This window comes from Arctopsyche grandis, chromosome 10 (genome assembly GCF_051622035.1).
Source record: "Arctopsyche grandis isolate Sample6627 chromosome 10, ASM5162203v2, whole genome shotgun sequence".
NCBI classification, from domain to species: domain Eukaryota; kingdom Metazoa; phylum Arthropoda; class Insecta; order Trichoptera; family Hydropsychidae; genus Arctopsyche; species Arctopsyche grandis.
In genome coordinates, this window is record NC_135364.1 from 3,918,924 (window position 1) to 3,941,988 (window position 23,065).

The 23,065-nt window shown below is 37.4% G+C and overlaps 2 protein-coding genes across 5 annotated transcripts in view; one reads left to right on the forward strand and one right to left on the reverse strand.

The window, feature by feature from the left end:
* Positions 1-644, forward strand: part of LOC143917851 (uncharacterized) — a 39,435-nt gene extending 38,791 nt beyond the window's left edge. The window contains exon 5 of the mRNA XM_077439460.1: positions 11-644. Within this exon, the coding sequence (XP_077295586.1) occupies positions 11-103 (93 nt within the window). The 3' untranslated portion in view covers positions 104-644. The remainder of the gene's footprint in view (positions 1-10) is intronic.
* Positions 645-7,335: 6,691 nt separating this feature from the next.
* On the reverse strand, positions 7,336-19,142 carry LOC143917849 (uncharacterized). Of its 4 annotated transcripts, none has more exons than XM_077439457.1 (5): positions 19,026-19,142; positions 14,655-15,044; positions 14,385-14,563; positions 14,206-14,307; positions 7,336-11,706 (listed from the first exon to the last, which is right to left on the reverse strand). In XM_077439457.1, the coding sequence occupies exons 3-5, from the start codon at positions 14,556-14,558 to the stop codon at positions 9,199-9,201; spliced, it is 2,784 nt and encodes a 927-aa protein (XP_077295583.1). In that variant the 5' UTR covers positions 14,559-14,563; positions 14,655-15,044; positions 19,026-19,142; the 3' UTR covers positions 7,336-9,198. The 4 variants fall into 4 exon arrangements, with proteins under 4 accessions (XP_077295583.1, XP_077295584.1, XP_077295581.1 ...); XM_077439455.1 differs by having other exon boundaries at positions 7,342-11,706; positions 14,206-14,310; positions 19,026-19,124; XM_077439458.1 differs by having other exon boundaries at positions 14,385-15,044; positions 19,026-19,135.
* Between the last annotated feature and the right edge of the window lie 3,923 nt (positions 19,143-23,065).

The following is a 23,065-nucleotide window of genomic DNA, read 5'->3' on the forward strand; positions in this document are numbered from 1 at the left end:
TAATTTTCAGACCGAGCTGATGACTCCGGATCGAGAAGAGCGCATGCAGCTCAGCCGACTGCTGAGCCAACCGGCCAGGTACTTCCTGGAAGGGGGAAGGTAGCGGTTGGCCCAAGCCTCGTTGCAAAAGCCCGGAGTGGTGCAAATTGCAAATCCAACTCCGGACAGGTCACCTTTGTGGAACACACTTACCCATGCACAGACTATTAGCATACCTTTGGACAGCTAACATGCACTTTTGTCCTAATTTGAATTGTAAAACTATTCTAATTATGTATACAAGTGGTGTAACTTTCTCGTGTTTATGAAAAACCTGCATTGAATTCATGCCGTGATGAAATCTAGTACAGTATGTGTAGATATAAGGTACTGGTTTTACCAATACAATACTAGTTTTTTGGGTATCTATCCTAGCAGAATCCTTAGGATAGGCATGTTTATAAATATTTAAATCAATTTTTTTTATTTTCATAAATGTGCATCTATGATTTTTTAATGTATTTCAAGTATTCAATTGTTTAGAAATATTCTTTTGAAAAAAATGTCCTGATTTTATCACATAACCTAAAACTTGTAAAATACTCACCTTGAGATAGAATGCAATTTTTTTTATGATTTGTAGGCAGTACTTAAATTTGGTGCATAAATAAACATAAAAAAAAACAAAAACATATTTTGATTATTTATTATTAGTTCTTAGTTCAAAGCAAGCCTTGAAAATTAAGACCCGGGACACACCGAGCAACTTTGTTGGCCGACTAGTGGCGCCACTAGAAAAAAATGAATGGAAATGTGAACGACCAAGAAGCTAATGGGTGTGGCACGCTCTATCTAACTGCATACATTGGTCTGGTCGCCTTCAAACAAGTCGTTCGGCGTGGCCCGGGTCTATGCAAGACTCGTACACTTGCTAGTGTGGAAATCATGATGCATTTTTGTCTGCATTTCATCACCGGTATGGTCAACGGGCTACTACAGCCCGATTAATCTCTGCAGCCCCCTCCCCCCTATGAATTCTAACGAGCCGCCACTGCATAAGTTTAATAAATGATTGTAATCCAAGATTGGACCTTTCCCGTCCACCAAGTGATTTCTTATTTAGTCATAGAATAGACAGTCGATGTTTATTTAGAATTGAAATCAAAACATCAGTTTATTTAGGGTTGTCAGATTGCATGCAAGTTATTTGCATGAAGAAACAAAAGATGGACTTCACTGAGAGGATTAGTGAAAAAGTCTAATAAGGTTTTTGGTGCTTTTTATATTCAATATTAGCAAAATCACAGAAATCTTTTAGTCTTTCTGTTCTGACGGTGTCTATTCCGCGTGTGATGAATCATTCTGTGTGAGAAAATTATCGATTCAAGATAAATTGATTGATGCCTGATACACATTTTGTCTCCCTTCTACACATAGTCCTCCAGAAAGTATAAGACAGAAACAAATAGTTCTGTGTTGAATATTGCTGCAGTGTTTACCAGACTGTCTGGTCCAGACATCGACTTTTTGTTTATAGTTTATATTAATTCTGAGTTAAAAAACTTCAATAATTTGTATATAAAATTATTATTTTGAATAAAAATACCAATAATTTTATTTTACTACCGCCATCTATATTTAAAACTAAAAACTGAATAAACGTCAGGCACTTTTCAGAAATTCAAATTTCAAACGTGTCTAAAACGATATTTTTTCTGCATCCTAATGGCGGAGGTCACATTTACTTATATTGATGACCAAAATGAGCAATATGGCAAAGTATGAAAAAGATCGGATAAGAGGCAAATTTTTTCCTGAATTGTAATCGTAAGTGAAGTATAAAGAGGTATGTAATAATGAGATATAAAAAATTACCAATTACACGAAAACCATGTGAACTGTATAAGAGGTATGTAAAAAGGAGTAAACCGGGACATTTGGGCGTCCCAAGAGACACTGGGGCACGAGACCTAAAACTGGTGACAATCCCGATTAATCGGGACGCCTGACAACCCTAATTTATTGCTTACAGTTATAGGCAAATATAATGAGTATATTAAAATATCCACTTCAAGTCTGCATCTAAAATTAAGCTTAATTTCAACCCTCTTTATATTCACCAATCAATGTTTATACATGGGTTTGGTGCAAACGATCGACAAGCGCCAGATAGACTGAACCACAGATTAACTGGATGGCTGCTTTAAACGCAATTCTCGACTTCACGAATGATTAGATTGCACATCAGATGACGAGTAACCTTTCGATGTGCACAAATGCAATGATTAAAATTGAGTTGGATCTTTCTGGCGAGTTTAATAAGGCAAAATTCGGAACTAAAGTATCAGAAGTACAGAACGTATACACGGTGGGTATGTCGGGACTTCGGGTAGATTTCGCTTAGTGTAAGTGCGAGCAGTGCGCACGCATAAGGTACACGTACAGTTAATCAGTGGCTCAGTCTGTCTGGAGCTTTTCGATCGTTTGCACCGCATCGTTTATACATATGAGGATAGGAAATATAATAATAAAAAAAACACAGCAGTTGTTGCATTCTTTTATTTGAAGAAAACCAAACCAAAAATTTATAAATGTCCATGTATGATATATAATAATAATCGGGTAAGCCAGAAAGTATTGCAACACGTGCGAAACGTCGGAACAAATCAATCGAACGATTCTCACAAGCATTCAAGATTCATTCGGAAATTTCGCCAAATAACGGAGACATAGATGGAAAAATAAAATTAACAAAACCGCTGCGAGGCGGTACAACGGCTGGTGAAAATATCTTCTCAGAGACAAACAAAAAAATAATTATATATATATATATATATATATATATATATATATATATATATATATATATATATATATAAATATATATATATATATACTCAACATACATAATCAAGCACACATACACGTCTTCCGTACAATTTAAAAACGTTCACGACATCGACACAGTGTTCCTCGGCCACAATTTAAAACGGCAGAAAGGACCTTACAGAGCAGAGAAACACCGCACGGACTCAAATCAATCACCACCAGCTCCGTCGAAGGATTCCAATTAAGATTATTTGTCAAAACTCAAACATTCTTCAGCATTTACACGCGTCTATACACAACGCACATGCCCTGCTCCAGAACAAAATTCCTGTTTATATGCTGTTTTTTTTTTTTATTATAACCTCATTTTACATTCACATAACAATAATACAATACGCACAGACTAATCAATTTTTCCCAGATAAACCATTATATATAATCGATCGTTAGAAATGAAATTTTTTTGTATCATATACACATATAATACAGTACCAATCATACGATGATGATAATAATATTTTAAAATATAATGGCAATCGGCCCGTATATTCGGCCACTTTCATTACAAGTGCGACAATGATAAAGTTCCTTTTTTTACTTCGATTTAGTTTAAAAAAAAGCAGCATCGGAGACATATTTTAAAATCACAATTGAATCATAGTGTTACTACGACTATAATTCAAAGCACATTTTTCATTTCTCTCAAACAAAGAACATATTATATTCTGCAAATAGACATAATTGCATCTCAACTATACAATTTACAACTATTCTGACACATTATTGTTTCTTTTATCAGGGCACTAATTGGTATTTTTGATTTTTTTTTTTTTTAAACATTTTAATTACATTTTTATTTATTTTTTTTTTAGTTCATTAGTGTACCACAATCTGAATAACAATACAAAAATGATAGATAAATGTATACACAACGAAACAAGCAATATTCAAAGTATATTTGTAAGTTCATAAATATACGCACATGTGCAGAAGAATTACGAAAAAAAAAAATAATACACAGCACGAGACGATCCGCTGCTGAAAAATCGAAACAATAAATCTCAAATAAGAGACACATCAGAAAGCGGCCGACCGAATCGTACCCCAAAAAGTCAACAATCAGTTACTGGTTAATCATTAAACATATAATAATATTCACCGTGACTAAAGTTCAACGTTAACCTTTCCTCCCCTGTGATATGTATTTACTACAACTCGACTCTAATAATGGGAATATCGATATGAAATGTAATACATACGAGGTTCAGAATTTTTGTATTCCTCCGTAATATAATTACGAATTACGTCAATGTATGTGTACAAAATACATATCATCGGAGCACGCAGATGTTTTTGGCACCGTAAGGGAAAGGTTAAGAAGAGATACAAAAAAAATATAAAAAATAATCAAAATTAGCACACATGTCCTTTTCATTTTATACAGATTAAATGAGAAATCAACGAAAGAATTAAGTTAGTACGTACGTTTAGTTTAAATGAGCCTTTTCAAATCAAATCATACAATACAATGTAATGTAATACAATATAATATAATATAAATAGTGCCGTTTAATTGACACACACTTTCGAAATGTGCCAATGCCGCCGCCGCCGTCACGTCACTTGCAAAGAGAGACGACGACAACGCTATAAGACACATCTCTCTAAAAAACGCTAAATATTTGAGAAAATATAATTATATCATGTAGTTTTTGTACGTACACACACACGGAACGACAGATCAAACCGAATTTTGCATTGAAAACGAAAAAACTACACATAAAATATAATACATATACATATAACAGACAAATCAAAACGAACAGTAAGTAAATACATAATAATAACATATTGCACATCAAGTAGGCAAGATATATATATATATATATATAAAAAAAACCTTGCTAAATTTCACATATGTGTGTACGCATGTGTAAAATGACTGTGTGTGTGTGTGTGTGTGTGTGTGATCTGTAAATGTTTATAGTGTTGTTTTATACACACGAACGATTACATACAATTGTAAAGTATATATAATAAAGATAAACGTATCGGACAAACTTTTAAACATCAAAGAAGCCGACGGATACATAAATATAAATGAAAGTAATCATTATCATTATATATATTTATATATATATATATATATATATGAGAGACATTATGGTTTCATTTTATACACAATTTTCCTATTAATCATTCCCTAAATATTTACAAATGTATGTTTTAGGCGTGTGTGTATAAATAGTATAGTATTAAGTGTATCGTGTGTGTATTAAGTGTACACACGATACACGTGTTTTTTTTTTTTCTTTTCTTTTCTTCTTCTTCGTTTAAATTCCGACGGATCCGAACGCTCCGTCTCCGACACTTTCTGAACGTCAAGATATCGTGCGAAAGTTTGGGAACCGTCGTCGAGGCGTTCGAATCCGACCTGCCGTAACCTATATAGTTAAGCAATATACATTATACGTATTCAAATAACTGACAAAACAAACCTCCCGCTGCTACACGTAATCGTTAATATTGATAAATTTATAATATAACAATATATAGAGAACATAAAAGTATGCACAAAAGTACGGAGAGCTGTTTTCCAGTTATCGTAGTATTATTTTTACTTTTTTTCAATTTTTTTTTGTTTTGCTTTACAAACTAAAATTAACATTACGAATGATATCATCATCGTCGTCGTCGTCGTCTTCCTCTATTATAAATGTGAAATGTCTAAGTTCGTTCCCGATACTACATATATATATGTAATATATAAACAGTACAGTGAATATGACACTAATTACATATTTATGATATATATATATATATATATATATATATATACGACTGTTCAGTTTCAATCAAAATCATATACAATTGTTTCACGTTTTAAAAACACGGTAAGTTTGAAACTTGATTACAAAAATATTCATTTAATCACTATTGCAACCTTATTTAGATCACTACGGAACTGCGACTTGAAAACAATAACACGCTATTCAAAGAAAAACCTATTTTTTGCTCACTTATTTACTTTTTTTTTTAGAAAAGATTCTAATTTGTTAAAAAAAAAAGCTTACAAGACATTAAATTGTGACACAGAATCATCAAATTTAACTACAGATCCTTCCAAATACTAACCACTCAATCGCCACGCGTTTTTACAAACCGTCCATTAATTTGTTTGTGTTCAGTATCAACTCTTGACACTACCTCTTGAATACATAACAAATTAAGGAAAAATATTGACCATTTTCAATTTCTTTAATATCACAGGATATGTTTTTTTAGATGTCACTGTGAATAACACCAAAATTAATTTCGAATCATGGTCCTAAGCTCGAAAGAGTGGTTTAAGATCCGTCTTTACGTACACTTGGTGAGAGCGAAGACAAGAGCCTTCGTATTTGAAACGAACTATACACATACATATATATATATATATATATATTTAAATTATAAATAAACCAATTGTGCACAGCCAAAAAAAAAAACGTTACATCGACCGGCAAACGTCATACATATTTACAACAAAATAAAAGGGCCAGTCAAAATATGACAAAAAAAATTTACAAGGCCGCGTGAAACATGATGTGAATTTTTAGCTCTTACAATTATAAATAATAAAAAAAAAATTACTTCAATATGTTTATATATATATATATATATATACCTATTGTGTGAGCCGATTCGACGAAAATTAACAAATTTCATCAATGATAAATAATAAAACAAAAAAAAAAAAATAATAATTATGCACTCAAAGAGAATTGATTCCTAGTTGTATATAGTATTAAAATCGTCGACGTGATTCTATACAATACAAAAAAACTTAAAATAAAACATAAATATTTGGTTTACGATGGTACGTGACACCTTAATGCCCAATAATCTAAACATAGTTATGTTTCCACTAAGAAAAAAAATCAAAAAATAAATGTAGAATTTACAAATTGAACCAAATAAAAAAATCTAACAACAAAATTTGATTAATTTTACTTCAATCATTTTTTTTTTTTAATATATAAATACAATATATACATAGACAATGACTAATACGGTGTGTTGTACGAAATCCAACGCACACAGATTCCGACTATTTTATGCTACAATTGAAATTTTTAATAGCAAATTATATATATATATATTAGAGCTAAAAAGAAATTATCGATAGTTGCAAAACATTGAAACGTTTTTGCATCCATTCGACTACAATAAACAGCTTTTTTGCTCAGTAAAAAAGTTTAACAACTAATGGACGTCTTTCTGGTAATATATATTTGGACTGTCCATTTGATGGCCTTAAAGGCGTCACTACAACAAAAAAAATTAAACAAAACAAACAAAAAAAACAATAATAAAACGGCAAACGGACAAATCGAACAAAAGGCGTGCAACTATACACACTGTCGTATTAACGTTTGCCGTTTTATATTGTATAATATATATAATATATATAATATTTATATATATATCCGACCGGAGAGAGGATAGCACACGTCCGGTCGGTGATAATTATATATTTTTCCTTTTGAGCATACACGTTAACGATAAATATATATACTTCTGCAGCTCGCTCTCTCGTAATTCATACTAAAGTATCCTCCGCTAAAAATAAAAAAGCGGAAGGTTATACACAATTAACTAAAATTATTCTATCTAAATCGTGTACTCCTCGAAACTCAAGATGGTCTACCACACAATAAATAACATGCATATGGAACAAAAAAAAAATACACATTAAACCAACTAAAAACGCAGAATACTACAGATATGTGTTGAAGATAATTTTTTTCCGTTTAGAATTTAATCATTTTGCTCTCATTTTCTTTATTACATATATATATATAAGACTACGCCCCGAATCCCTCTCGGTTACAATATACACAATTTTCCATAATCGACGAACAAAAAATAAAACACTTCGTATACAGATCACAATGAAAAATTTCAACCGAGAAGAACGCAACGAGCGTCAAACCTGACGAGGACGGGCCGGCTCCGAGTGCTTCGTCGATCCTCGAACCAATCCGTACAAACATTTCCAAATGCTTCCGTTTGGTCCGACGACGTTACACAGCAACCAGACACGTCTCCGTTGAAAAAAAAACCCCCTCATAAAATTCAACACATAAAAGAAAACAAAAATTACATTATGATTATTTTTAAGTGATTTTTTTTAGTTTAATATAAAAAAAAAACACATTCGAACAAATAACATATCTATGTATATACCATGGAAAATATTATCATCGCCATATTTTGATTTAAAACTCGGCTATTATCACAGAAAAGTTCCAGGTCTGCTCTTATGCTATGAATAGGTCGTACAACCGCTGCAGTGGCGCTGTACGACACTTAAACACTCGTCAAACATCAGTTTTTAGACTTCATTATTTTCCAAACTGATGGTTCAAGGAGCAGGCCTGGTTTAGCTCACGGCAGACGGCCTCAATCAGATCACATTATACCTAAATAAATAATTTACGTATTCCAGTCATAGTTCAAGGCAAGAATTCGAGTGTAATTTATTATGCGAACAATTTAAAAATCCATTTTATAATATAAATGTGCATTTAAAAATTTATTCCGTACATTACAAAAAATTTGTATGCATTTCTAAATGACGGAATACAGATTGCAATAGAAAGTTTGCTTTGATCATTGAAAAAAATATTTGCTACTTAAAAGTGGATGAAACGTGCATTAAAATAACAGATGAACTTTATCGGCAACGTCGCGATTACCAAAATACGAATCAACGCTTCGTCAGGTTTTATTTATTTATGGTTTGGTTAGGTTAAGTTAGGGTTGGCTTTATTTATTTAAGATTACATTTCACTAGTGAGAAACAAAAGTAAAACAGTTGTCAATAGCGGAAGACGTTGCCACTTTTTGTATATATTCTATTGATTTTTTAATGGTCACTTTATAATGCCAAAATATTTCATTCGATGCACAATATGAGATTGTTTAATGCAAATTTTTAATGCACAAACAATTTTTTTTAAGATACAAAGTATTTTTATCAATGTACAGTTAATAAATCGTACACGTTTATTATTCATGTATGACTTTTGTAATAAGAATAGCTGGAAAGTTATGCCGTATATTGGAGAATACTATTGTCATTGAATAATTAATACATGATTGAAATTTAACGATGAGCAATAATGACCCGAGTGATAAATCAAAACGAGCCGATGACAGTAATGAATAATAGGTCTTTTAAATGTAGTCATATTGCATATACATATGTATAATAAATAATTATAGAGTCAATGCGACGATAGATCCCGACGTTGCGAGATCACACAATAGCATACGAGTGTGGTCAAAATTTCCTAAATAAAATACTAATTAAAAGACCTGGTATTCACTAGCGGGGTCGAGTCTTTAGCGGGTCAGAGGTCGGTCGGTGGCGGGCAGCAGCGGCATGTGCATCGGCCGGGAGACGTACACTGCGTCCTGGCCGGGCAACGTACACCGCAGCTTGCCCGCTCCCTTGGCGCGGCCCCCGCTGACGGCGGAGTGGCGCCGCTTGCGGTCGACCCTCCAGCCGAGGGCGGAGGGGTTGGCCGAGTCGTCGACGCACGCCTCGCAGTGCGGCTCTACGTTGCCGTACATGATCAGCGAGTGGTCTAGTATTTTACCGACGACGTTCGACTCGACCTTGCCCAACCACGACTTGACGTTCTCCATGTCGTTTCGTTTCGCGAGGAGAGCGCTCTGGATGAAGTTGCCGTCGGCGGCCCTGATCGATATCTCCGTCGGCGCGATGTAGCAGTTCTCGCTCGGCGTGTTCAGCTCGTCTGTCCAGTTGCCGTCCGACTTGAAATCGTGTATATATCTCAAGTCGGACAGCAGCTCGTCCCACTCCCGCGCCGTCTCCTCCTCGTATATCTTGTCCTTCCGCGACGTGCAGTATTTCATCTTGGTCTTGGCCTGTTGCTCGGTGCAGGTCTTGCAGACGGCATCGTCCGAACTCCATATCTTCGACGAGTTGCAAGAGCTCCAATCGTCGGTGAGCCATTGGTTGTTGTTCAGCTTGCACTCGTCGCATTGCACCCAATTGAAATCCAAAGATTCCAACTCTTTATCGGGATCCAAGCCGCCGACTTTGTTCGAATTGTCGGACACGGGACGCAAAGAAAACTCTTGCGGGAGGTAAGAATTCGGCAACGGTGACCTATCGGCATCAGCATCCTCGGTCTGAACGGACTTCTCCGTCTGGCACACTCGGAATTTCAAAATCAAATCTTTGGAAGACAAGCCGTCATCGGAACAAATAGAAGATGAGCATATATCCAAACGGGCGTAATCTATCCCTTGCTTACGATACTCCATATACTGCTTAGGCGGTTCGTTTTCGGTTTCTAAAAATATAGTGCCAGAATCACTACGACTAAATTTCACGGTGTCCATATCGCTCACGATGGGGAAGGTCATTCCGTCTGCATAGTTGACGACGGTCTGAGGGCAATCGGTGGCGTCGTGTTTGATAGGCCGAAAGTGAGTGCGCATCGAAGTCAACAAGTCCTCTTCTTCCTTTTCGCCATCGTCAACGATGTTGCAGAACGTCTTGGACAGGTCCAATTTCAGGCTGTTGTTTTTGCGTACGAAACTGTCACCGACGAACCCAGACGGTGCCTTCGGAACGACTTCCATAAACGAGCTGTGCACGCTGTCGTGATTCAATATGTTCAGACTGCGAGCCGGAGTACCGATGGGTGGTTGATGCAATTTAAACGAGAACAAACACGGCTCCTTGGCGCTATCTTCGACCCACTTGGGCGCGTGACTGCTCGCGTTGATTTCGTGCGACGATTCTGCAGTGGAATCGTCCAAATTCAACGGTTTCAATTTGTTGTAGATCACTTCCATCGTTTCCTTGTTGTACGAGTCGTCGTTTTGCCAAACGTTGGTCTGCTTAGCCGGGATGAGATTCATTTGAGCGGCTTCGATCGCCGCCGACTGAGGGTGCAGATTGACGGCGACCGATTCGTTAGTTTCCCAATCAGACTTTGAATCGTTGTTCGACCATATGGAACTGGTGAGAGATAGAGGAAGCGGTTTGTCGGCCGAGTAACAATCGAACATTCTATCAGAGGGCGATGGTACATCATGAAAATCTAGAGGCAATTCGTATTCAATGTTGTTGTTTTGCTCCTTAGGCCACAGAGCCTCTAAGCTGCGATCGAACTTGGCTTTAAATTTAGCCATAGACTCTTCTTCGGATGGTGACTTTTGAAGCGACTTGAAACCATCCTCAATGGCCCAGTTTTTCATGAACATGATCTCATCTCCATCTACATTGAAATAATCAGCATCGCGTTCGTATAGCCTCTTCGTTGACGGAACTTCATCGACGATGGTGTTATCGCACGTACCGTACCCTTCATCGATACCCTTGATCAAATCTTGCACATGCTCCTGCGACTCCATGTCCCAAACGTCACCGTTGTTCACCCACTCGGGCAGATCTTCTGCGTGAGGGTACGACTTGCGAGACCTCCTCTGACGATGGCCGGCGTGATTGTGACTCCGAATGACACTCGGACGCTCCTTGCAGACTTGCGACTTCTTCGAGCGCGAGCAATCCTTGCCGCTCGAGGTGTGTTTGTGCGACAAGATGTTCCTGCTCTTCTGCGTGATCGGACACGGAGCCACGACAGCGTCAATGGATGACGGCTGTACAGTTTCGGACGTCGAGTTTGACGGTACAAGAGCGGGGAACGCTGCGTAATACAAACGAGCCATTTCACGAGGCGAGTGCGGACGTAGACGCTCCTTGCGCGAAGACTTTGTAGTCTGAAGATCACGCTTTCCGCTCTGGATGTTCGACTCTTCGACCTCCTTCAATTTGATGCACAGTTCGTCGACAAGTTCTTCAATACCGGAGTTCTGAAACACGCAAACGGGACACGTTAAATCTTTATACACAACCAAAGAGTGTACTTGGAAAAATGGATACCTACAACTTCATAGAAATGCTTTTAAAATCATACAAAAAAAAAACTTTATTAAATTAATACTACACAGAAAAAATTGTACATATATAAATACGAAATTGAATAAATAAACAACATTTTAATATTAAATTTCCAATGCACAAAGATAAATTTTTAATCACGTGCTAATTTTCTTAATATACCAAAGTGCAAAAATATAAATACTTCCGGAGATAAAAATTTTAATACACACATAACGATGCGATTTAAAAATCGTCAAAATTAAACATTTACTGTTCGATAGCTCAACTCTTGGATATGTAGATATCCTTTTTTACAAAATACACCGCTCGATAAGTCCTTACCTTGCGAAATTAATTTAAATCTGGAATCAGCTACAGCTTAAGTAAGTTTCAACACATCCCTATCACCACAAATTTGCAAACATTAAAATCAAAATATGAAAATCTCAAGGAAGTATTATACAAAAGAAACAAACACAAGTCAACAAATATGAAATACTAATAGCCACGTATTCAAGAAGAAATCAGAAACATGAAAACAAAAACATTGTGTATTGGAAATATTCTAGAACGTTTCAGATGTTGCATCATCTTTGTTTGAGCGACCCAAGGTCAACGACCACGATACAACAAATGGCCAGATCTGCTCGTAGACCCACCAGATCGAGCAAATAGAACTGAAGCCACTACGATGATAGAAACAATGACTCAAACTTGCAGCCAATCATATATTTGTCGACAAAGAGCCAATACACTGACCATACAAAGCCATATTATCTTCGTACATGTGTAATTGTTTCTTCGAAATCTCACATACGTATATTTATTTACACACCTTGAGATATCAATTATACAACCAAAACACCTAATATCTAATATTATATATATATTATAATCAAAAACGTCATCTTAAATTTTACACAAACCATAAAGTTAAAACTAAGCACCGAGAGGTCACCAGGTTCGATCCTGTGAGCTGACCGCGATTGAAAAGAATTTATTCCGAGTATAATCTTTAAAGCTGCTGGTCAGACTTGGATATTTGTGACTCCAAGTCGATCGCTTCCTATCAGAGTTTGCCAATTTATCTGACTTCATTGTTAATGCAGTTCCTCCATCAAATCGGAACAAACTATCCTACCCACTATTTGAATATGATTTCAAAAATTTATTATCTATAACATAGATGTCTCGCTAATTTTCCTATATAGCATTAAAATATTCTGAACTGTCACGGTGGCTAATATGTAAATAGATAAATAAAATAAAATAGTATCAATTCCTTTTAAAAAGCCCACCCATTACTTAAACAACTTATATAAGGGAACAATTTAAATGTCCATTTTATAAAATAAATGTGCATTTAATAAAAAAAATATTTGTACATAAAAGAGTTTCTGTAAAAGTTTAGAAAGTTTGCTTTGATCAATGAAAAAAATATTTGCTACTTAAAAAGTGGATGAAATGTGCATTAAAATGACAGATGAACTTTATTGGCAACGTCGCGAATACCAAAATGCAAACCAACGTTTGTTTATATTTTATTTATTTATGGTTGGGTTAGGTTAGGTTAAGTTAGGGTTGGCTTTATTTATTTAACATTACACTTCACTAGTGAGTAACAAAAGTAAACACTTTTTGACAATTGACAATTGTCGATAGCGGAAGACTGCAACGTTTTTGTACCCATTCTAATGCTAAGATCTATTTTTTCGAATGACCGTTTCATATTTTTTAACGGTCACTTTATAATGCCAAAATACTTGATTCCATGCAGAATAAGAGATTGTTTAATGCACAAACATTTCTTTTAACCGTTTGCCCGCGGCCGTCTTCTATGGAAGCTTTGGGCGACAAGTCTGTTTAGCGCGGCTGTCTTCCATAGAATTTCTGAACTTTGCACGGGACTTTGAGCCTTATATGCGCCTATTTCAACTGTTTTAAGATTCAAAATTGGTTGATTACATTACCGAGAGTTGAATGCCATCTATTCAATTTGCTTAAAATTCATATACACCAGTCAAAAATCAATTTTTTGTGCAGCCATACTGAAACCTCGTTTATGTGACGTCACATCTCCATACAATTATGAAGAATGATTATTTGACAATTAATCCAAAACTACGAGATATATCATGTATTTTAATGTTTAAAATAATACTTGATGTGTTAATTAACATATCTGGTAACTAGAGTAAATATTAAAATCTGTATTTAAGGTGGAAAACTCGATTGCCAAGGGCTTGTTCGCTATATTCAAAGAGTTAAGATACAAAGCATTTTTCTTAATGTACAGTCAAATCGTACCCCTTATATAATCAGCTATTGAATGCGTCTACATATTTCACCGTGTCATGTTGTCGTACTATCGACCGACTTATTAGAATTACATGAACGTCGATGTTATTATGCGAGATTTCATCACTCACTTGATCGTCAGACGCGTTGATGAGACATTGCACGGCAGCGGAACGTTTCAGTGCTTCGATCTTCACGGGCGGCCAGTCAGATTGATTCCGTCGCTCCCAATTCTGCTGAACGAACATCCCAGTTAAATCACACATCTACGTACGACAGTTCAAAGGAGGAAATAACAAATGAGACATACCTTGTTCCCTATCGGGGACGGGCTCAGATCGGCAGGATCCAACGGCCTGGTCAGTAAGCTGAGGACGTAGCGACCGTAAGCGAGGGCATCTATGCCGCGAGCGTCCAGTTGTCCACGAAGCCACTGACCCACGGCGCCTTCCCAATGTGCTGAACACACCGGAGGATACTTCATGCTTCCTAAACACACAGAGAGAGAGAGAGACGAGGCAGCGTCAGCAATGCCGAATCGCACACAAGTATCCGAGTGTTTTAAATTTAAATATTAAACCTTTGAAGTGATGCAAGTAGGAGCCATCAGAAACAACGATTTACGAAAGGCAATTGATCACGGCGGCGGCGGCGGTCGCTGAACGAGCCCAAAGCTACCGTGAAACTAGGCATCTTCACGACAGTTCAACATTTTCTCATAACCATAATTCATTATCCTTTATTCGTGAGCCAAGAATCAATTGATATAATGCAGCATCTCATTGTTTATAACTAAAACATTTTTTTTGTTTAAATCTTTGGTTGCCACTTTTACCTCTTTCTATCTCTCGTTGGCTGTTCGTTTGTTATTATTATACGTTATAATATGATCTATGTAGAGTGGCGGATGAGAGCTATTCTCAGTGGCATTGTCAGTGGCCGAGATGATGGAAGTACACCATCCCCTATCCTGAAAGCAGCAGAAAAAAAAAATGCACACGGTTAATTATATAGAATGTATACACACACACACACACACACACTGGCCACGTGAGATTCTGACACAAAGGAGTCACGAACCATTGTTAGATTCGCACGACTGGCGTTTGGCCAAATGTTTCGCACACTTGCGAGTGAATGAATTATAACCAAGTTTGTATCTTTGTTCAACGAATGAGCGTTAATAAATGTCGCGATGATTCAGCACATTTACAAAATTGGGAAGAAAGTTAACAGTGCGAATGTTATTGAACACGTGATGAAGGACAAAGAGGTGTTTTGAACTCTAAAAGGGTTGATGACCCCTGTACAATATAATATTGAAAAAAACCCCAAAAGACGTGCAAATTTTGAGAACTATTTTATGTACTTTTTTTCTCGGAAGCAAAATAGATTTTTTTAACCTAAAATATATGCATTTTAAAAAGATATTCTTTGTTGTGGACAAAACGATTCTCTTATCTTACATAATTAGTACTAAGAAAAGAATCATCAAATTTAAATAAAAAATGTTTAATAACCAGCAGAATAGACTAGTGATTAGCATATAATGCTATGAACAGAGTGGTCACAGGTTCAATTCCCACTGGTTTGTGCTGGCTTGACTTTGGATTTGTGACTCCAGGTCGAAAGTTTGCCAATTTTTTTGATTTTCATTGAAACGGTTCCAACAAATTGGCAACCTTACCTATTTTCTAGCAAATATTGAGTTTTTAGCAATCTCAAATTGTATATAATTTGCTGCAAATTTACATATTCGACCATATATGTCTTTCTGTGGATATGAATTGATATGTATTTATGTACTTTGTATAATACTGATAATATTTGTATCAAATGTACAATGTTTCTGACAAATATCGAGTTTTCAGCAATCTCGAATTGTATATAAATTGCTGCAAATTTACATATTTGACCATAGATGTCTTTCTGTGGATATGAATTGATATGTATTTATGTACTTTGTATAACACTGATAATATTTGTATAAAATGTACAATGTTTCTGGCAAATATCAAGTTTTCAGCAATCTCAAATTGTATATAAATTGCTGCAAATTTACATATTTGACCATAGATGTCTCTCTGTGTATATGAATTGATATGTATTTATGTACTTTGTATAATACTGATAATATTTGTATCAAATGTACAATGTTTCTGGCAAATATCGAGTTTTCAGCAATCTCGAATTGTATATAAAATGCTGCAAATTTACAAATTTGACCATAGATGTCTCTCTGTGGATATGAATTGATATGTATTTATGTACTTTGTATAATACTGATAATATTTGTATCAAATGTACAATGTTTCTGACAAATATCGAGTTTTCAGCAATCTCGAATTGTATATAAATTGATGCAAATTTACATATTTGACCATAGATGTCTTTCTGTGGATATGAATTGATATGTATTTATGTACTTTGTATAACACTGATAATATTTGTATAAAATGTACAATGTTTCTGGCAAATATCAAGTTTTCAGCAATCTCAAATTGTATATAAATTGCTGCAAATTTACATATTTGACCATAGATGTCTTTCTGTGGATATGAATTGATATGTATTTATGTACTTTGTATAATACTGATAATATTTGTATAAAATGTACAATGTTTCTGGCAAATATCAAGTTTTCAGCAATCTCAAATTGTATATAAATTGCTGCAAATTTACATATTTGACCATAGATGTCTTTCTGTGGATATGAATTGATATGTATTTATGTACTTTGTATAATACTGATAATATTTGTATAAAATGTACAATGTTTCTGGCAAATATCAAGTTTTCAGCAATCTCAAATTGTATATAAATTGCTGCAAATTTACATATTTGACCATAGATGTCTTTCTGTGGATATGAATTGATATGTATTTATGTACTTTGTATAATACTGATAATATTTGTATAAAATGTACAATGTTTCTGGCAAATATCAAGTTTTCAGCAATCTCAAATTGTATATAAATTGCTGCAAATTTACATATTTGACCATAGATGTCTTTCTGTGGATATGAATTGATATGTATTTATGTACTTTGTATAATACTGATAATATTTGTATAAAATGTACAATGTTTCTGGCAAATATCAAGTTTTCAGCAATCTCAAATTGTATATAAATTGCTGCAAATTTACATATTTGACCATAGATGTCTCTCTGTGGATATGAATTGATATGTATTTATGTACTTTGTATAATACTGATAATATTTGTATCAAATGTACAATGTTTCTGGCAAATATAGAGTTTTCAGCAATCTCAAATTGTATATAAATTGCTGCAAATTTACAAATTTGACCATAGATGTCTCTCTGTGGATATGAATTGATATGTATTTATGTACTTTGTATAATACTGATAACATTTGTATCAAATGTACAATGTTTCTGGCCAGGAAGGCGCATTTGGGTCACCCGTTAGGCTTTCCTGGTATAAATTGAAGACAAAATATACATTTTAATGAAAATATTCTTTATTCTGGACCAAAAGCCTCTTTTATTTTACATAATTAGTACTATAAAAAAAAAATTAAATTTAAATAAGATTGTTTTAACATACATGAGTCCAAAGTAAAAATTGTATTGATCATATCTTTTTGAAAGTTAAAAATAGTGATTTGGATTCTACACTTTGTTATGTTTTAATAAAATATCAAGTGTAAAACGCAAAATTTTAACCACAACTATTTCATTAATAAATTACAGATCAAAATTCACACCTTACACGTATTTATTAACATGTATTTAAAAAATAATCCGAGTAATTTATTGTCCATTACGTTCGTTGGCATTCCATCAGCGAGCCCTCCGATCTATTTATACGATATTAGCAAACAAGATAAGGAATAGATATATATATATATATATATTTTTAAATGAGCAATGATTCCACTTACGACGACGAGCACACATTTGAATGCGTCCAACGAGCGAACAAATCTGAGAAATCATCAGCCTTCAGTGTCCGAACACCGACCGGGACAAACGAGCAAATATTTAACTTCCGTCCGAGTCGACACAAAGTGCATTTTCATACACAGTCACAGTCAACAAACATCAGATAAACGTTCTATTATAAACAGATATATATTTTTGTATCGCTTTGAAAGGTGATAAGTTTGCATATTGACCTTAAGGTTGCGATAATTTACGCCGTTATCGGATTCTGCAATAGATTTTCCCGCACACGTGAGAGATGCACTTCCCATATATGCAATCGACTATTGCATCATGTTCGACTTTAGAACGTCATTAGATGCTTCGAAATGGACACGAAAGGGAGGTCGCGATTTGATTGATATCAATTAGTATATTGCGATTTTTTTTTTGATATTAAATAATTGCTAGGATGTTCTATTTTGTGTTCGTTCATGTTGGGGTATGATTTTGATATAAATGTTTGAATGTAGAGGTGTTATAGTAATGTCGCATAATAGGGATTTTTCCCGTGTTGTTTTGTTGGTCGAAAGCGTGGTGGCGCCACAGTCGAGTGTCATCGCGTGACACTCCACTGTCATTGATTTACGCGCCATTTTTATTGGTCGAGAGGGCAGGGGGTGGGTGGCGGGAGGCGTCGGGGGGCGCACGCCCGGGGCTCCGCCACTCGGGAGTGTCTTATTCCAGGCGGAAAATAAGAGTCACGTGAGCCGCGCCCACCCCACCCCGCCCTCGCTCCGAGGCAAAGTCGAGCGATGAGGTTCGAGCAATGGCTGAAAAGGGGGCGTCTCCTCCACGTTGACATTTGGCGCGAGTATATAGTGCTAAGTGTTGGAATGTAGGGGACGGGGGAGAGGCCGCGCCCTCGAGGTCTGGCGATGCAGCGACGTAGTGTGAGCGTGCAGACGTGGAGGTGGAGGTGGAGATGGAGATGGAGATGGAGAAGGGGACACAAACATGGAGATGGAGACGAGGAGAAGAAGAAGCTAAGCAGTGGGCTCACCTGGAAATCCGGCGTGGCGGTGCGTGCTAGCGGTGTAGCGGGCTAGCGGGCGCGCGGCCGCACACCACTCAACATGGCGGCCGACACTCTCCCGCCCCCACTCCACGGCCCCACTCTGAACCCCGCACACGCGCGATATTATTCGCGATGTCGAGCGCCGACTGCTCTCTGTGCAACTCTCTTTATGTGTTTTTTCTATTCATCAGAGAATTGAGGGTACACCATTGATGTATAATACAATAGATCCGCCCTCACGTGTTATACTGGTCTCCCTTTTGGCGCATGCAAAATACATGGCGCATGCACAGTTTCTCTTAGTAGGTGGGTAGGTACCGCTACGTCGTAGGGAAAAAAACCCAACTTCCCCGCTAGTTAAGCCCCCCGCACCCCTCAGTTAGTGAAGACAAGATCTCCGACCAAAATCACACGTCAGGGGCCCATCTATGTATATTATACATCAATGGGGTTGTGGTAATCTCATCACCATCAAGACATTTACTGCGACGCAGAAAACATTCCCAAAACCTTCTATAAAGCTCCTCCCCTACCGGTCGAAGCACACCTGCAGTCATTAAACTAAACTCAAGCGGAACGGTGCCAAAACCTTCTAGAAAGCTCCACCCCTACCAGTCGAGCGGAAACAAACCGGTTGAAGCACACCTCAGCCATTAAACTACATCGAGCGGAACGGTGCCAATCATTCTAGAAAATTCTACCCCATCGACAAAAGCACATTCCAGTCGACCCACAGCAGCAAGCGTCGACACACAGCAGCAGACCAGAGACCTTCTGAACATAGCCGAACGCCGAGCCAGCAACACACTGCCGCATCCAGAGACTTTCTGAACATAACCGAACGAACGAGCCAGCAACACACTGCTGCATCCAGAGACTTGCTGAACATGGCCGAACGCCGAGCCAGCGACACTACCATATCCAGCGACTTGCCGAACATAGCCGAACAACGAGCCAGCAACACACTGCCGCATCCAGAGACTTGCTGAACATAGCCAAATGCCGAGCCAGCGACACCCTACCATATCCAGAGACCACTGAATGACATACTTTTGCCCACATATTCTAATACCTTTGTACAATATTTAGGCAAACAATAAAACTTTATTAAAACTAGCACAACAGTGTTTCGTTAGGCTGGGATACGGTCAACACATCTGTAGGAATCTCGTCGTCGTCATCGTCATCGAAACCTTCGAGAATATTCCGCAACAACAAAATACATCGAGCGGAACAGCATCAAGCATTCCAGAAAATTCTACGCCTCGACGAAAGCAAATTCCTCTCGTACGCATCAATAACCACTTCCATCAAGCATTCCAAAAAATTCTACGCCTCGACGAAAGCAAATTCCTTTCGTACGCATCAACAACTAAATGCTTGCACGCATCAATAACCACTTCCATCAAGCGTTCCAGAAAATTCTACGCCTCGACAAAAGTGCATTCCTTTCTTACGCATCAACAAACCACCACCATCGGTCAGGCGATTCCAGAAACACTATAAAAGGAGGTACAACCCAAACAACGCCAGTCGACCCACAGCAGCAAGAGTCGACCCACAGCAGCAAGAGTCGACCCACAGCAGCAAGAGTCGACATCCAGCTCCTGACCAGCCACCACTTCACTACACGGACTTGGAAGATCAACCAGCCGACCGAGCCAGCAACACACTGCCGTATCCAGAGACTTGCTGAACATAGCCGAATGCCGAGCCAGCGACACTCTACCGTATCCAGAGACTAGCCGAACATAGCCGAACAACGAGCCAGCAACACACTGCCGTATCCAGAGACTTGCTGAACATAGCCGAATGCCGAGCCAGCGACACTCTACCGTATCCAGAGACTAGCCGGACATAGCCGAATGCCGAGCCAGCGACACTCTACCACATCCAGAGACCTCTGAACGACATACTTTTACCAACAATTAACCATACTTGTGTATACGTGTTACTACCAAATAAATACCACATTCAACATATAGTTGTATTAATACCGAACACAGACGAATCTGTCTACAATACATGGCGGACTGGTGGTGAAGAAGACCTTCACAATAAGACTAGTTCCCATACATCCTACCCCGCCTACAGGGTAAACGGACTACTTCTTCTTCTTCTACTGCCGAATCCGTATTCAGACGTAAGCGACTACCATGGGCAGACCTCGATTATGGCCCGTGCGAATTCTTCCCTATCATGGGCAAGCCGAAATAGCTTTTCGAGACCGAGTCCCATTCATGACCTGATGTTCCGGAGCCAAGAGAGCTTCTTTCTCCCAAGCCACCGTTTGCCGTCTATTTTCCCTTCTATGATTGTTTGTAGAAGGCGATATTTGGGGCTGCGAATAATGTGGCCAAAGTATTCCATCTTACGGCGCTTCACCGTGTCAAGAAGCTCTCTCTTTTTATGAAGAAGCTGGAGGACTGTTTCGTTTCTTACATGCTCCTTCCACGAGATCTTTAGCATCTTCCGGTAACATAACATTTCAAAGGACTCTATCCTGTTCATGGATGCCACTAACAGTGTTCACGTTTCGCATCCGTACAGCAACACCGACCAAACATAGGAGTGCAGGACTCTTAAACGCAATTTCATAGACAACCTTCGACAACATAAAATATTTTTCATGCTGCCGAAGGCATTTCTTGCTATTTCGATCCTTCTTCTTACGGAAACGGACTACTAGTCATATGTAAACCAGTCACAGGACAACCGATCGCTCAAGTCAATCGTTTATTATCAGAGTTTGTCAATTTTATTTGAGCATTGTAGAAGCGGTTCCTCAAAATTGGCAAAAAAATCATCCTACCTGCTGTCACAAATCTTCTGTGTGTTAATGTATGTACACTTTGTATAAAATTATGTACACGTCTAAATTCATAGACGTCTCAATGGATTAATTCATTAATTGTTAATTTCGTGTTCTTCAGCCTCTCGAAATACAGTGATTTATTTAATAAAATACGGTAAACGGACTACTAGTCACAGGACAACCGGTCGCTCTAGATCGGTCACACGTGATCACCCGTCACACTAAAACTGGTCGCCGAGTATGTTGGAGCGCCACTCCATGCACCGAAGGCGCTTTAAAATTTAAAATTAGGGCGCCAACGACCCTAAAAAATTTTAGATTAGAGTGCTAAAGACGAAACTTAAATTGATCATTTGAAATTGAAACTTATCTCCGGTCTACAATGTCACAAAATAAATTGTCATAATTTTCTAGGAGCGCTTAGAAATAATTGCCCGAGGACGCCATAAGGTGTAAGGCGGGCACTGGGTGTGACCAGTTTTAGTGTGACGGGTAATCACGTGTGACCGATTTAAAGCGACCGGTTGTCCTGTGACTGGTTCACATATGACTAGTAGTCCGTTTACCGATTGTCCACAGACATTCCTAAATAATTTTAGCATCAGTCGTATTTGGTGTTTGTTGGTCGACGTATGTCCGATAAAAAACTTTTCTGGGCAAGTGCATCGTTAAAAATTGCACGATACCTTCAAAAACACACAATAAACAACATGGGATACATTTTCACGAGAAAACTGGTTGACCGATTTTAGTGTGACGGGTGATCACGTGCGACCGATTGTCCTATGACCGGTTCACATTTGACTAGTAATCACCGAACCAGACAATCGTCACTTGACAACAATGTAACGCATAAAGCCACTACTATTATTATAACATTTCTCTGACAAAATGGAATTCAAATTCAGTGATGCGCGTAGATTGTATGCATAAATTCTATCCAAATCATACTTCATCAAAAAGATTCCAAGATTCTTTAGTTCTATGTAAACCAGCTGGCTGAAAATGAGTGCATATTTGGCGACGCGATGATATTATGCACGTGTATGGGCTACGCGAGCATCTATTTTTACAAAGCAGGTCGAGTCTGACGCGAGTGCGATTGGCGTTCGCTCCAAGGCCGTATCGACTGGTAGTGACGTCACGCACAACATGGCGCCAAATTCAAACTTCCAAACACAAATCACGACATGAAATAAAACACTTCAAT